The sequence below is a fragment of the Scardinius erythrophthalmus genome (assembly GCF_964197995.2).
Source record: "Scardinius erythrophthalmus genome assembly, chromosome: 3".
NCBI lineage: Eukaryota > Metazoa > Chordata > Actinopteri > Cypriniformes > Leuciscidae > Scardinius > Scardinius erythrophthalmus.
In genome coordinates, this window is record NC_138223.1 from 60317277 (window position 1) to 60334353 (window position 17077).

Genomic DNA, 17077 nt, shown 5'->3' on the forward strand with positions numbered 1-17077 from the left:
ATCCGATCAATAAAAATCAAAGGATTGTGATCCGTGTAAACAGTCAGTGGGTACGAAACAGAACCAACGTAAACGTCAAAATGTTGAAAAGCAAGAACAAGGGCGAGCGCCTCCTTCTCAATAGTCGAGTAACGTCGTTGAGGTTTATTAAATTTACGTAAAAAATAGCAAACAGGATGTTCGACGCCAGTGTGATCTGATTGAAGGAGAACAGCTCCAGCACCGGTGTTACTTGCATCAACAGCAAGAGAAAACGGAGTGGTAAAATCAGGAGCAGACAAAACAGGAGAATTAACTAAAAGGGCTTTAACTCTCTCGAAACTCGATTGACAAATCTCAGACCATTTAAATGGAACCTTAGGACTAAGAAGGTCGGTTAAGGGCGAAGCAACTACAGAAAAATTCTTACAAAAATTTCTGTAGTACCCAACCATACCCAAAAATCGACGAAGCTCACGACGTGTATTGGGCACGGGAAAATGAGTGATGGACTCTACCTTAGACTCAACGGGTCGAACCTGACCGCTACCAACAATCTTTCCCAGATAAGTGACCGTAGCTCGGCCGAATTCGCACTTCACTAAATTAACCGTAAGGTTAGCTTGAGACAAACGACTGAAAAGCGTATCGAGTTGCTCCACATGTTCTGACCAAGACGCGCTGTAAAGGACCAAGTCATCCAAATATGCTTCAACGTTATGCATGCCTTCGATGACGCGATTGACCAGTCTCTGAAAGGTTGCCGGGGCGTTTCGTAAACCGAAAGCCATTACGGTATAATGGAGAAAATGATCTGGTGTTACGAACGCACTGATTTCCTTCGCACGATCTGACAACGGCACCTGCCAGTATCCTTTAAGCAGATCGATCTTCGTAACGAACACAGCATTTCCTACGTGATCCACGCAATCTTCCATGCGAGGCAATGGATAACTATCTGGTTTGGTCACAGCATTAACGCGTCTAAAATCAGTACAAAAACGAAATGTTCTGTCCGGTTTTTTTACGAGCAAACAGGGTGAGCTCCAAGGACTAAAACTTTGCTCTGCGATGTCATTCTCAAGCATGAAGGTCACCTCATTTTGCAACAACATTCTCTTTTCAGGACTTACCCGATATGCGTGCTGTTTAATAGGCAACGAGTCACCAATATCGATGTCATGCTCTATTAACGAAGTACGAGATGGAATATCAGAGAACAAATTACTGTACATCCGAATAATATTAGTCACATCAGCTCGTTCGGCAACGGTCAAATGAGAAAGGTGCGAGTCTAAGGTTCGAATGATCTCAGAATTTTTCAATCTTCCCGCAACCAATTCGGTAGAAGGAAACTCTACATCCTCATCGAAAGAAGAATCATCACCGCTGTCCGATACAGCAGAACACAATGGGTGAATCGAAGATTCAGGACTGGACAGCGCCTCGGTGTCAGGTATATCAGCACTGGACAGCCTCTGTCCTCCGGCCACCGGAAAGTCTGTGGGTGAAACGGTTAACACAGCCGACTTTTTTTCAGACAAATCTGGCGATCTTTCAAAGTACGGCTTGAGCATGTTAATGTGACAGAGACGAGTTTTCTTTCTTCTGTCTGTCGTCGAGATAACATAATCAAGCTCACTCACCTTTTCTTTCACTCGATAGGGACCATAATAACGAGCCTGCAAGGCAGACCCAGGCACTGGCATCAGCACAAGCACCTTGTCACCAGGAGTAAAGCTACGAAGTTTAGCACGACGATCAAAACGCTGCTTCATTCGTTGCTGTGCAATCTCCAAATTCTCTTTGGCCAATTCGCATGCACGATGCAACTTAAAACGAAAGCCTGAGACATAGTCAAGTATGTTATTTTGAGGTATATCACTAGTCCAATGACCAGCTTCAGTGGGCCACGAACAGTATGCCCAAACACTAACTCGGCCGGACTAAAACCTAACGACTCCTGCACTACTTCTCTCACTGCGAACATGACCATAGGCACTCCTTCGTCCCAATCTTTTTGAAACTCAAGACAAAACGCACGCAGCATTGATTTTAAAGTCTGATGGAACCTCTCAAGTACTCCCTGACTTTCCGGATGGTAACAACTTGAGGTGCAATGTTGGATATGCAGCTGATCTAAAGCTTGCTTGAACACACGGGACATAAAATTCGTGCCTTGGTCCGACTGAATAGTACGTGGAAGTCCAAACAGTGAAAAGAACTTTATAAGTGATTTTACAATCACTGGTGCAGTGATTTTACGCAGAGGAATGGCCTCTGGAAAACGCGTTGACGTGCACATTATAGTGAGCAGATATTGGTTTCTCGACTTCGTGCGAGGCAAAGGACCGACACAATCGATCATCACACGCTCAAATGGTTCACCGATAGCTGGAACAGGATGCAACGGAGCAGGTGAAACATTCTGGTTCGGTTTTCCCGTCATTTGGCACACATGACAGCTTCTGCAATAACTTGCTACATCAGTTTTCAGGCCAGGCCAGAAAAAATTTCGGAGTATTCGATCGTACGTTTTATTTACTCCTAAGTGACCGGCAAACGGGCTATCATGCGCAAGACTCAAAATTTCAGAGCGGTACGAGGAGGGAACTATTATCTGTTTGACGATTTGCCACTCATCATCAGCAGATGCAGTAGGTGGTCTCCACTTCCTCATCAACACTCCATCTTCTACAAAGTATCCTTGCGATACGTGTTCAAGTTGCTCAGCAGGAACAACAGCTTCAAAGAGGGGTGACAACTTCTCATCTTTCCTCTGTTCAACAATAAGCTGCTCGCGAGACAGAGACAATTTAGTAGGCCCCATAATATGTTCATCTAATTTTTTAACGGCACTATCTGAACCGTCAACAAAATTTGAACATTTTACTTCACAAAAATCAGAATTAGAAAAGAATGTATCACTCAAATCAAAATTACACTCACTTTCTGATTCACTAAGGCTTTTATCTTTTAGTCTCTGAGTCATAGCGCGAGTAATAGCACATGAGGGAAAAACCTCAGGATATTCCTGAGCTAAGGCATCAGCAACAGTAAGACACAGAAAAGGATCATCAGTTACCTCAGGGCTAGCAAAAACTTTTCCTCCCGCTAAGTCATTCCCTAAGATAAACGTGACATCTCGAACGGGAAGACATGGTCGCACTCCAACAACAACGCGGCCAGACACAAGGGAAGATTCAATTTCGATCTCGTGCAAAGGTACCTTAACGAAGCCCATCTCAAATCCTTGTACTAAGACACTTGAACCAACAGAGCTCTCATCAGACAACGGCAATATTCCTTCCAGAATAAAACTCTGAGCAGCGCCTGTATCACGAAGTATCTTGACTGGTTTGCGCAAAGCACTACCTGACAAAGATACAAATCCGTCCATCAAAAACGGCACATATCCCTCATTTTCACACATGTCAGCTTCCGAAGCTAACAACTCAAGTCCTTTCACTTGTGGCATGGACGTCATCAATAAACCTACCGGTTTAGGAACACGGTTTTTCTTTTTGAGCACACTGCACTCAGAAATAAGGTGTCCGCGTTTCTTACAATAGAAACAAACGGGTGAGAACACAGACTTATCAGAACTTAGCGCCGCTTTATCAACAGGCAGGGGGCGTTCAAAATTACGCTGAGAAGACCGAGTGCTGTTAGCTGAAGGAAACTTCGGTGCGACACTAAACACGTTCTTATGTGTGAGCACATATTCGTCAGCCAATGTCGCAGCAACAGAACATTTAGAAGCTTTTTGCTCATTAAGATAGATTACAATGCGTTCTGGTAAGCAGTTTTTAAATTCCTCTAAAATAATCAGTTCACGAAGCTCTTCAAAAGTGGTCACTTTCATGGAAGCACACCAACGATCAAACAGTGATTCTTTCTCCCGAACGAACTCAACGTAAGCCTCATCAGTTTTCCGTAAATTACTAAATTTCTGACGATAAGCCTCGGGGACTAGCTCATACACTCTGAGAACGGATGTCTTCACTTGCTCATAATTAAGAGAGTCTTCGACTGATAAAGAGGAAAAAACTTCCTGGGCTTTACCCACAAAAACACACTGTAACAACATGGGCCAAAAAGTCTTCGGCCATTTCATATTGACAGCGACGCGTTCAAAAAGAGCAAAAAATTTATCAACTTCTTGTTCTCGAAAAGGAGGAACAATACGAATATTACGACTCACGTCGAAATCAGAAGTGTCAGATAAACCCCTTTCACGAGCGCTTAACTCAATCTCTTTTAGACGGCACGCTTGCTCCATTTCGAGCTTTTTCAGTTCAAGTTCATGTCTCTCACGATCTCTAGTTCTCTCTCTCTCACGCTCCCACCCTTCTCTCTCTCTCAACAAAACTATCTCGTGCTCTTTAGCTTGCAACTGCAATTTTTTAACCTGCATCGCAAGATCTTCGGAACTACCTTCAAATTCAACATCAGGATAATCCGTCATCTTTTCCTCATCACCAAAAACGCCTTGTTCATGCAATGAATCAACAAGCAGAATCTGAAGCTCATGTTTAGTTGAAGTCTTACGAAAATTGACCTTAAAATGAGCAGCAATCCTCGCAAGATCTACTCTATTAATTTGAAACAGCTCAGCTTGCGTCGGTTTCGCAATGAAGTTCGCTAATTCAAACATGATTAAAAATAACGTCTGGTTATTATAAGGAAAAAATTTAACGAGCACTACACGAGAAAATATACACACACACCAATCGACTGTGATTCAACAAAGTTACTGAAGTTACTCAAGTAACAAATACAAAGTGTGAGCAGATCAAAAGATCAAGCAAAGCCACACAAAATTCGATCCTGGACGAGTTCCCAAATATGTTACGGCCCTTTGTCTAATTTGGCTCGTTAAAACACATGTAAGACAAGGACCATACATATTAAGAATCACAGACGATTGGGTGAAGTTTCAAAGTGTACATCGTTTCTTTTAATGAAACATGAGAGAGCGCACCAACAATAAACAATAAATCAAACTAATAGCACAGGTAGGGTAGCAAAAAGGAAAACAGAAAGCCTGACTATCTAACTCTGTAAGCAAGATCTTATCTGCTCCCGAAGAAAACAACAAACAGAGTGAGTCTTCCGGACCACTGCTTTCCTACGCTGTGTTAACTAAATAATAAAAGTGATCAAAGAAAATACCCACTACCTGGCTTGAAAATAACCAAAATAAAAACTCAGTCCATGATCTGGAACAGCCGAGGCGAAGATCGTGGACTGCTCGCCATGTGGCAAGAAACCCCAGCTGTCACTGATCAGAAGGGTGGAGGCAGCTAGAGCAGCGAGCGTCGCGAGAGCTGAGAGAACCGAGAGAGACCCGCCTCAATTCCGGACCGGCTTAAATACGGGGTTTTCCCATGACGTCATTCATGACTGCACCTGCGATCTCAGATAGAACAATTAACATTCAGCAATTTAAAGCACCACCACATAACACACACACACACACACACACACACGCGCGTTAAAAGGGAGGTTGATGCGCGCACACACACACACACACACACACACACACACACACACGCGTTCAAAGGGAGAATGATGCTCACACACACACACACACACACACACACACTCTTGCATTCAAAGGGAGGATGATACACACACACACACGCGCGTTAAAAGGATGATGTGCGCACACACACACACACACACACACTCGCGTTCAAAGGGAGAATGATGCACACACACACACTCACACACTCTTGCGTTCAAAGCGAGGAGGATGCACACACACACTCACACTCTTGCGTTCAAAGCGAGGAGGATGCACACACACACACACACACACACACACACTCTTGCGTTCAAAGGGAGGATGATACACACTCACACACACACACTAGCATTAAAAGGGAGGATGATGCACACACACACTCTTGCGTTCAAAGGGAGGATGATGCACACACACTCACACACACTCACACACACACACACACACACACACTCTTGTGTTCATACGGAGGATGATGCGCACACACACACACTCTTGCGTTCATAGGGACGATGATGCACACACACACACACACTCACTCTTGCGTTCAAAGGGAGGATGATGCACACACACACACACACACACACACTCACACACACACTATTGCGTTCATAGGGAGGATTATGCACACACACACACACACACACACACACACACACTCACACACACACACACACACTCTTGCGTTCAAAGGGAGGATGATGCACACACACACACACACTCACACACACACACTCTCACACACACACACACACACTCTTGCGTTCATTGGGAGGATGATACACACACACACACACTCTTGCGTTCATTGGGAGGATGATACACACACACACACACGCGTTCAAAGGGAGGATGATACACATAATGGTAATGGTAAGTATTCTTGTGACCACCTCTTCCAAAACAGGTCTGCTAAATATTGTACTTGCCTCCACCGACGTCTGTTGTATACGTCTGACCTTTGAAACAATCCAAGTGGCAATGTAGGGCTTGACTTTAACAGGAGAATGTGATTTGGTGTCAAAGGTTCCAGATCATGATGGTCATCAGACAATGTGGTAATGGGACGACTATTCAAAATTGCTTCGATCTCACAAAAGAGTGTTTGTAGTCCTTCATCATCGAGGGTGTGTTGTTGTAAAATAGAGCAGAAGATCTGCCTCACCATTCGAATGAGCCTCTCCCATACTCCCCCATGATGTGAAGCTGCTGGAGGATTAAACGTCCACTGAATTCCTTTCTGGAGCATTGCCTTCTGGATTCTACTTTGGTTCCATTCTGAAAGTGAATTCAGTAACTCTCTTTTTGCACCCACCAGGTTAGTCCCGTTATCAGAACGAATATGCATTACTTGGCCTCTTCTGGCTATGAATCTTCTTAAAGCGTCAATGCAGGAATCTGTGTTCAGTGAGTGAGCCATTTCTAGGTGAACTGCCCTGCTTGTCATGCAAGTGAAAATAACCCCATATCTTTTTACCTGACTTCTTCCTCTTTTTGTCACAAAAGGTCCAAAGTAGTCAACGCCAACATTGCTGAAAGGTGGGAGATCAGCTTGTAGTCTTTCCTTTGGTAAATCTGCCATCTTTTGCTCTCCAATCTTTCCTCTTACACGCTTGCACACAACACATTTAGAAAGAACTTTACGGGCTGCAGAATTGGCATTTATAATCCAATATTTCTTTCTCAGGTGTGAGAGAACATGGTTTCTGCCAGCATGTCCGAGCTGTTCGTGTATGTGTTGGAGGATAAGTGTAGAGATGTGAATATCTTTTGGAAGTATTATTGGTCGCTTGGTCTCCTCAGGCATTGCAGACTTGTCCAACCTTCCTCCAACCCTCAAAACTCCATCATCCATCACCGGATCTAGCTTGTAAAGGCTGCTGAATCTTTTCAAGCGCTTTCCAACAACTGATGTCTTTTTAAATTCTTTTTGACATTTCCTCTGAATACCTTTGTTTCTGGCAAAACTCAACAATGGACTTTTCTGCTTTACAGAGATCATCCAAGCATATGGATTGTCCACAAAGTGATGTCTTGAATGCTTTAATTTCATTGCATATTTTGTTTTGGCTCTGAATGTCCTTATTCACGCAGGTTGCCTGTATTTCTTTTCTTTTTGCAGTAAGCAAGCGAAGGATATTCTTGAACTTCAAGAACCACGCTACTGCCAACTTTAGCTTTGTCCAACTTGAGAAATAGTTAAGCAGTTGGCTGGTAGGATTTTCCTTTTCTTTGATGACAGTACTATAAACAGTGGTGTTCCTTTTAACTTCAAGATCATCGAGTGAGAGCGATATGGAAATGGGTCCCAGGGACTCTTTAGGCCATTCCTCTTCTTTCTTCCATAGAAAGTCTGGTCCATGGATCCACTCTTTGCACTTCACCAATGTGCCGGCACTCACTTCTCTTGATGCTAAGTCAGCAGGGTTCTGCTTTGTCCTGATGAATTTCCATTGTTTAACATCTGTGTTTTCTCTAATAACAGAGATCCTATTTGCTACAAATGTGCGGAATCTTGCATTCTCATTTGCAACGTATTTCAGCACTGACTGACTATCAGTCCAAAATGTTGAGCTTTTGAGATCGAGCTCCAAAGCTTTTCTTACCATAATGTCCACTCTGACTGCTAGCACTGCAGCTTTAAGTTCTAGACGTGGAATTGTGACGTGCTTAAGTGGGGCAACTCTGGCTTTTCCCAACATGAAAGACACATGTACAGTGTGCATATCATCAGTCAGTCTCAAGTAACTCACTATGCCGTATCCTTGTTCACTAGCATCAGAGAAATGATGCAGCTCTGCTTGCTTCAGCATTCCAAAACCAGTTGGCTTTACACAACGTGCCACTCTGAAATATTCTATCTCGTCAAGATCCTTTATCCACTTTGTCCACTTATCCACTGCAGCCTGTGGTATTTCCACATCCCATTCACATTTACTCCTACAGAGGTCTTGGATAAGCAATTTGGCAGGTAGAGTAAAGGGACTCAAAAATCCAAGTGGATCATAGATGGAGCTCACAAATGATAGTAAGTTTCTTTGGGTGTGGGATTTGCACTTGACAGTGATATTGAACTTAAACACATCATTCTCCACGCACCACAACAATCCAAGAGCTCTTTCAGTGGGAAGCTTTTCCCTATCGAGATCCAATTCCCTTACATTCTGAGCTCGGTCTTCTTTTGGAATATGTGCAAGAACAGTGCGACTGTTACTCACCCATTTTGTGAGGTGGAATCCTCCTGTTTGACAGAGATGTTAGATCTTTCACCAATTCTACTGCTTCATGCTCTGTTGGAAGGGACTTCAAGCAATCATCTACATAGAAGTTGTTCTCAACAGTTTTTATCACCTCAGTTCGAAAACAGTCTTTGTTGTCTTTGGCTGTTTGCTTCAGAGCAAAGTTTGCACAGCTGGGGGATGAGACTGCCCCAAATAGATGTACCATCATTCGATGTTCCACAGCAGGCATGCTAACATCACCACTTGGCCACCAGAGGAATCGCAAGAAGTCAATATCTGATCTTGACACTCTGACTTGATGGAACATTGCTTTGATATCTGTCATAACTGCTACAGGTTCTTGGCGAAATCTGGTCAAAACATCAAAAAGTGTGCTGGTCAAATCAGGACCCTGAAGAAGTTCTGAGTTGAGGGATTTACCTTGAAAAGTTGCAGCACAGTCAAAGACCACCCTTATGGTCTGTTTTTGGGGATGATATGATATACACCATGATGTGGGATGTACCACAATTGACCATCTGATCTTTTCAGCTCTTGTTGCGGCACCACTTCAGCATAGCCCTTATTTATGACTTCTGTTAGAAATTCAGTATAGTCGGTTTTGAATTTTTCATTCCTCTTGAACATTCTTTTCAAACTTTGAAGTCGCTGTTCTGCCACTTGGTAATTGTTAGGCAACACTGTGTCGTCTTTGCGAAAAGGTAGATCAAAAGTGTAATGTCCATTTTTCAACTTTATTGACTCCTCTGCAATCTTGATGAATCGTTTGTCTTCTATAGACATTTCAGCCTTCTCTTCATTTGACCTCTCATTAAAATCATGTTTGTATTGTTGCATCAACATTTCTTCCAAGTTCGAGACAGAAATTCTGTTAACAACAACACCATCACAGCTGTTTCTGTTTGCTGTGTTTTTGCCTTGTAAAGGACCATTAATAACCCATCCTAGTAGGGTCTTAACTGCATATGGCCCATCCCCTTGGCTATTAAGGATTTCCCAAGGTTCAATGGCTTTGGGAGCATTGCTTCCAATCAACAACTCCACCTTGGCTGGAATCCTAGTAAACTGTACCTGACTCAGGTATGGCCATTTAGATAGTTCTTCCTTTGTGGGAATGTTACAGGTGTCAACAGGCATGATCTTTTGGGTGTAGACTTCTGGCAGGTGGATGAAGTTACCTTCTTCCAGCGAAGAAACTTCCAACCCACTGACAATGTAAGAGGGCACAGACTTATCCTGGCTCATTGTTCGAAGAAGAATATTGGTCTTTCATCCAGTAATGTTGAGATTCCTCATAAGATCCTCTGTGCAGAAGCTTGCCGAGCTACCAGGATCAAGAAAGGCATATGTGTGCAGAATCTTACTTCCTTTTGAACTTTTAACCTGTACTGGTACAATCGACAACAAACACTCTGTATAAATCTGCATGTTTCTGACTCCAGCATGCTTACCATCTTGAAGAGAGACCTGCGTGCTACTCACAGGTGTTTTCTTAAGTTGTTTTGAAGATTCCAATGCTTTAATGTGTAACACACTTGGATGCTGTTTGTTGAATATGGAGCAGTAAAGATGCTGTGTGCAGTCTTTACTCAGATGTCCTCCTCTGGTTAAACACCCAAAACAGATTCCATCCTGTCTAACAAAGTTGATCTTTTCCCTGTGTGGCTGCTTTTCAAACTGCAAGCATGACATCAAATCATGTCCATTGTTACAGTAGAGACATGACATTGGCTGGGAATCTTTAGATGCGGTCTGTGGTGAGTTCACATGCACATTGGTAGCAAAACTGCCTTTGGATTTGGGTTTCAATACTTTGGGCTTTCCTTTACTTGGGCTTGAGTCTTGGATATCACCAAATATTGGGTCTGAGACAATGTTAGCTTGTTTTTCAATGAAGCTGACGAGATCTGCCATCTTTACCTTGGTCCTCCTTTGTTCTTGCAACTCAAATGCCTTTGTGCGCCACCTCTCTCTGAGCTTGTATGGGAGTTTAAAAGCAATACTCCTCATATTGGAGACCGTGTCCAGCTCTTCCATGAACTCCAAGTCTTCCATACTATTACAGCAGCTTCTAAGAAACAATGCGAAGGCCTGTAAAGCCTTTGGATCTTCTGGTTTGATTGAAGGCCAGGAGAGTGCTTTCTCGATATAAGCACATGAAATCCTATATGCATTACCAAAGTGTTCTTTCAATAGCTGCTTTGCCTTTTGGTAACCTTGGTTCGATGACATGTTTTGGCAACTTCTTACCAGCTCCTGTGGTAGCCCCCTTGTGTACTGAATGAGAAAGTGCAGCCTGTCTGCATTATCATCCGTCTTAGTTTCAATGATGTGCTCAAAAGAATGAAGGAATGACCTGTACTGCAGAATATCTCCATTAAACATAGGAATTTCCCCTCTTGGTAAGGTGGAAAGAAGTTGTTGTTTTACAAGCATGTCTGTCAAGTTGTTTTGTTTTTGAAGAATTCTAGCAAGATCAGGCCCTTGAATGACATTAGAAGATGATTCTCTACTTTCTTGAGGTCTTGCTTGAGCTGTAGGAGAGATTTGTGCAGGGGATTTGGAGTCAGTGTTCACCGTGGCGGATTGTTTAATTGCATTGATATTATGAGGATAAGAATGTCTTGCAGTCTGAGTTGGGAAAGTTTCTTTTGGGCGCACATCTTGTGTGTTTGTTGCACTAGAGAGGTTTTTATCCAGCATCTCTTTACAGTACACATTCATGGCATCTTCTTCGACAGCATTTCCATTGGTTATTGAGGTCTCAGCATTCTTGAGATACTCAATTTTTGCTGTGTTGGCAGCAATTTCAGCTTCAACTTCCCACACCTCCTTCATCTTTCTAAGTTCCTCCTCTTTCTTCTCTATAGCATGTTTTCTTTGCAGTGCATTGGCTTTGGCAAGTAAAGCTGCCCTCTCTGCCTCTGCACAGATACGCACTGAGGCTGATGTTGACACACTTGATCTGCTTGAATGTGATCTGCTAGATCTGCCAGATCTACTGCTACGCACAGATGAAACAACTGAAGTGTTATCTTCATCATTTAGCTGGTCATTCACTTTTAGAGCAGAAGAAACTTGAGTACTAGTTTGAGAGTCAGGTTCTTGAATAGTAGACATCCAATTCTCAACAGTAGAAACAAACACATCAACTTGTTTCATTCATGGTTCATACCAGGTTTTCAGGTCTTCAACTTTATCCTCTTCACTCAACACTTGTACATATGATTCTTGAAGAGATTTGAATTCATCAAACATTTCATTGAACTTCATCATGTTTCCCTTTACTTCTTCAAGATATTCAGCATCAGTCATCAAAGAGTTAACAATATTCATTCGTCTTGTAAGGTGTGCCATCTTGCCTGCTCTAGAGGCTTTCAAACGAGCAGCAACCTCATTCAAGTCCTTTTGAGCTGAGTTTGGGGTTTGTTCTAGATAAGACTCGTCCATTTTTCCAACAAGCAAATGTCCTCTTTCCAACGACACAAACTTTTCAAATTTCCTTTGATTTCCATTTTAAAATGGCATGCATCAAGACCTTTGAACTCTTTCATCAAATTAATCCTTTCATCCACAGTTTGCAGAATCAAACTTGAAAGTCTTTCCAATAACATTCAAATTGAACTCAGCACATTGTTTCCGCAAACACATACCTCTTTGAGATGTTTCCTTTGTTCTCTGCAACCAATCGCAGAGGTCTTGATGATGCACACACACACACACACTCACTCTTGCGTTCAAAGGGAGGATGATGCACACACACACACACACACACACACACTCACACACACACTATTGCGTTCATAGGGAGGATTATGCACACACACACACACACACACACACACACACACACACACACACACACACACTCACACACACACACACACACACTCTTGCGTTCAAAGGGAGGATGATGCACACACACACACACACACACACTCTCACACACACTCTCTCACACACACACACACACACTCTTGCGTTCATTGGGAGGATGATACACACACACACACACACTCTTGCGTTCATTGGGAGGATGATACACACACACACACACGCGTTCAAAGGGAGGATGATACACATAATGGTAATGGTAAGTATTCTTGTGACCACCTCTTCATAAAACAGGTCTGCTAAATATTGTACTTGCCTCCACCGACGTCTGTTGTATACGTCTGACCTTTGAAACAATCCAAGTGGCAATGTAGGGCTTGACTTTAACAGGAGAATGTGATTTGGTGTCAAAGGTTCCAGATCATGATTTAGCTGGTCATTCACTTTTAGAGCAGAAGAAACTTGAGTACTAGTTTGAGGGTCTTCAAACAGTCCATCCACTCCGTTCAAGTTTAAGGATACTCTTTTCCCAAACATATTCCATTTTCACAAGTCCATTTTCAAAGCAAGTCTTTTGACATGTTTTAGTGGTAAAACAAGTCTCCTATTTTTAATCCTTGTTCCTTGTCCACTGTGGGAGATGCTGATGCTATGATTCTGACGCGTACCATAAATAGATCCAGAGAGGCGTTTTGATGTTCCAAACAAATAACTGAAGTTTATTAAATCAAAAATAAAGAAGCGATGTAACATAAAACAAAACAAACAACTTTTAGGCCGCTTGCAGGTTTGTTGCACCATGCCACCCTAACTCCATGTGTACGGTCAAAAGACTGTGTGCTCTTGCACCAGCACCCCCTTCCTGTCAGGGGTGGCCTATCCTTTATACAACCTTTCACCTCTCACCTATAGACCTTATGTAGCTCCGCCCCTTTTCAGCGCTGCGCTCATTGTCTTTTGACTTCCGGTCTGTATTTTCACAGCGGTTTGCGTGTTTATTAATGAACGGCTCGTTTTAAAATCTTCCCGGTCGATTTACATTTGTTAAGTCATCTGCTTTAAACATTACAGTCCTCATGATAACTTTCGTTAACTTTACATTAAATAAATCCACTTAAAAAGCTAATTACTCCTGGACAGAAATGCCATAGAAATGTACAGAGCGACCGCAAAACGGAAGTTAAAAGACAATATTCCAAAGATGGCGGCGCCCTCGTTTCTCTGGTGCATAAGGTCTATAGAGGGCACATACTCAGAGAAATAAACACAATTAACAATACACAACAAACTGATTTAAATGAACAAATTTATACAAATTAAATAAGGTGGTAAGTATGGCTCCTACAGGGAGGATGATGCGCGCGCACACACACACACACACACACACACACACACACACACACACACACACACACACACACACACACACACACACACACTTACTTGCGTTCAAAGGGAGGATGATACACACACTCTCACACACACACACACACACACACACACACTTTCTTGTGTTTCCTCTAGAAATGAATATGAATCATGTGTGTGTTTTATAGTGTGGATCATTGTGGAGAGTTCAGAATTACAGCAGGATTACACAAATGTAGGTCTACACACACACACACACACACACACACACACACACAATCATTTAGTGATTTATTGTTGATTTGTGTCATTTAGTGAAATGTTTCTCTTCTTGTGTTCAGATGCCTGTGATCTCACACTGGATCCAAACACAGCACACACTCGACTCATTCTGTCTGATGAGAACAGGACAGTGAAGTGTGTGTCTGAGCGTCAGCCGTATACTGATCATCCAGAGAGATTTGATGAGTATCCTCAGGTTCTGTGTGGAGAGAGTCTGACTGGACGCTGTTACTGGGAGGCTGAATGGAGCGGATATAGTGCTGTTATATCAGTGTCATATAAAGGAATCAGCAGGAAAAGAGGGATAGACTGTATGTTTGGATATAATGACAAATCCTGGAGTCTGATCTGCTATAATAACAGATTCTCTGTCTGGCACAATAATAAAGACACTGTTATTCCTGACGTCTCTTCATCCTCTAAGAGAGCAGGAGTGTATGTGGACGTGTCGGCCGGCACTCTGTCCTTCTACAGCGTCTCTGACACACACACACTCACACACTTACAGACATTCAACACCACATTCACTGAACTCCTCTATGCTGGATTTAGGGTTTATTCTAACTCCTCAGTGTCTCTGTGTGACATTAAACAGCGTCCTGAGAGAAACACCAGTGATACACACACAACCGGGTGAGTGAAATATACTGTGTCTTAGTGAAGGATTTCTCCAGACTGAATAATAGTTCAATCCTCTGTTCTTCATACATCACTAAACACTAGAGATGCTCCATATTGGGTTTGTGCTGATACTCCATATGCTGATATTTCACAACATGTTTTGGCCAGTACCAATAAATACATATTTTCCTTTGTTTTGAAGCAACACAGAGTCTCTCCTGTGCAGAGACTATAAACACATTATTCTTCATTTTAGTTAGTTTAGAGCTAAATCTATTTCTCCTTCAGTTTCAGAGTTGTGTAGTGTGATTTAAATTTTGTCAATTAATTTTGTTTGTGCATCAAAACACACTCACGCACTCACACACACACACTCACGCACACACACACACACACACACACACGCTCTTGCGTTCAAAGGGAGGATGATTCGCACACACACACACACTCTTGCGTTCAAAGGGAGGATGATGCGCACACACACACACACACTCTTGCGTTCAAAGTGAGGATGATGCGCACACACACACACACACACACACTCTTGCGTTCAAAGAGAGGATGATGCGCACACACACACACACACTCTTGCGTTCAAAGGGAGGATGATGCATACACACTCACACACACACACACACACACACACTCTTGCGTTCAAAGGGAAGATGAGTCTCACACACACACACACACTCTTGCATTCAAAGGGAGGATGAGTCTCACACACACACACTCTTGCATTCAAAGGGAGGATGAGTCACACACTCACACACACACACTCTTGCGTTCAAAGGGAGGATGAGTCTCACACACACACACTCTTGCATTCAAAGGGAGGATGAGTCACACACTCACACACACACACACTCTTGCGTTCAAAGGGAGGATGATGCACACACACACACACACACACACACTCTTGCGTTCCGAGGGAGGATGATGCACACACACACACTCACACACACACACACACACACACACACACACACACTCTTGCGTTCAAAGGGAGGATGAGTCACACACACACACACACACACACACACACACACACACAAAAACTTGCGTTCAAAGGGAGGATGAGTCACACACACACACACACACACACACACACTCTTGCGTTCCAAGGGAGGATGATGCACACACATACACACACACACACACACACACACACACACACACACACACACACACTCTTGTGTTCAAAGGGAGGATGATGCATTAACACTCACACACACACACTCTTGCGTTCAAAGGGAGGATGATGCACACACACACACACACTCTTGCGGTCAAAGGGAGGATGATGCACACACACACACACACACACACTCTTGCGGTCAAAGGGAGGATGATGCACACACACACACACACACATACTCTTGCTTTCAAAAGGAGGATGAGTCACACACACACACACACACTCTTGCGTTCCAAGGGAGGATGATGCACACACACACACTCACACACACACACACACACACACACACACACACACACTCTTGCATTCAAAGGGAGGATGATGCACACGCACACACACACACACACACACACACACACACACACACACTCTTGCGTTCAAAGGGAGGATGAGTCACACACACACACACACACACACACACACACACACTCTTGCGTTCCAAGGGAGGATGATGCACACACACACACACTCACACACACACACACACACTCTTGCGTTCAAAGGGAGGATGATGCACACACACACACACACACACACACACACACACACTCTTGCATTCAAAGGGAGGATGAGTCACACACACACACACACACACACACACACACACTCTTGCGTTCCAAGGGAGGATGATGCACACACACACACTTACACACACACACTCTTGCGTTCAAAGGGAGGATGATGCACACACACACACACACACACACACACACACACACACTCTTGCGTTCCAAGGGAGGATGATGCACACACACACACACTCACACACACACACAAGTCAAGTCAAGTCAAGTCAACTTTATTTATATAGCGCTTTTCACAATACAGATTGTATCAAAGCAGCTTCACAGTATTAAATAAAATAGTACATCAGTGTATGTTTCTGGTGTAAAACATCCACGTTTGGTAATGCAGATCAATAGCACTGTTGAATCGATTAATCAAATTAAGTATCCCCAACTGAGCAAGCCAAAGGCAACAGTGGCAAGGAACCGAAAAACTCCATTAGGTGACCTAATGGAGAAAAAA

At 43.1% G+C, this 17077-nt stretch overlaps 2 protein-coding genes across 2 annotated transcripts in view; both read left to right on the plus strand.

Annotated features, from left to right (window-relative positions):
- The window catches only part of LOC308687553 (NACHT, LRR and PYD domains-containing protein 1 homolog), a 206430-nt gene that overhangs the window by 61097 nt on the left and 128256 nt on the right, over positions 1 to 17077 (plus strand). The gene's annotated exons all lie outside the window — the stretch shown is intronic.
- Positions 1 to 17077, plus strand: part of LOC308687560 (uncharacterized protein) — a 98994-nt gene that overhangs the window by 59922 nt on the left and 21995 nt on the right. Inside the window, exons 5-6 of the mRNA XM_081360172.1 lie at positions 14139 to 14185; positions 14292 to 14865. Of these exons, the coding sequence (XP_081216298.1) occupies positions 14139 to 14185; positions 14292 to 14865 (621 nt within the window). The remainder of the gene's footprint in view (positions 1 to 14138; positions 14186 to 14291; positions 14866 to 17077) is intronic.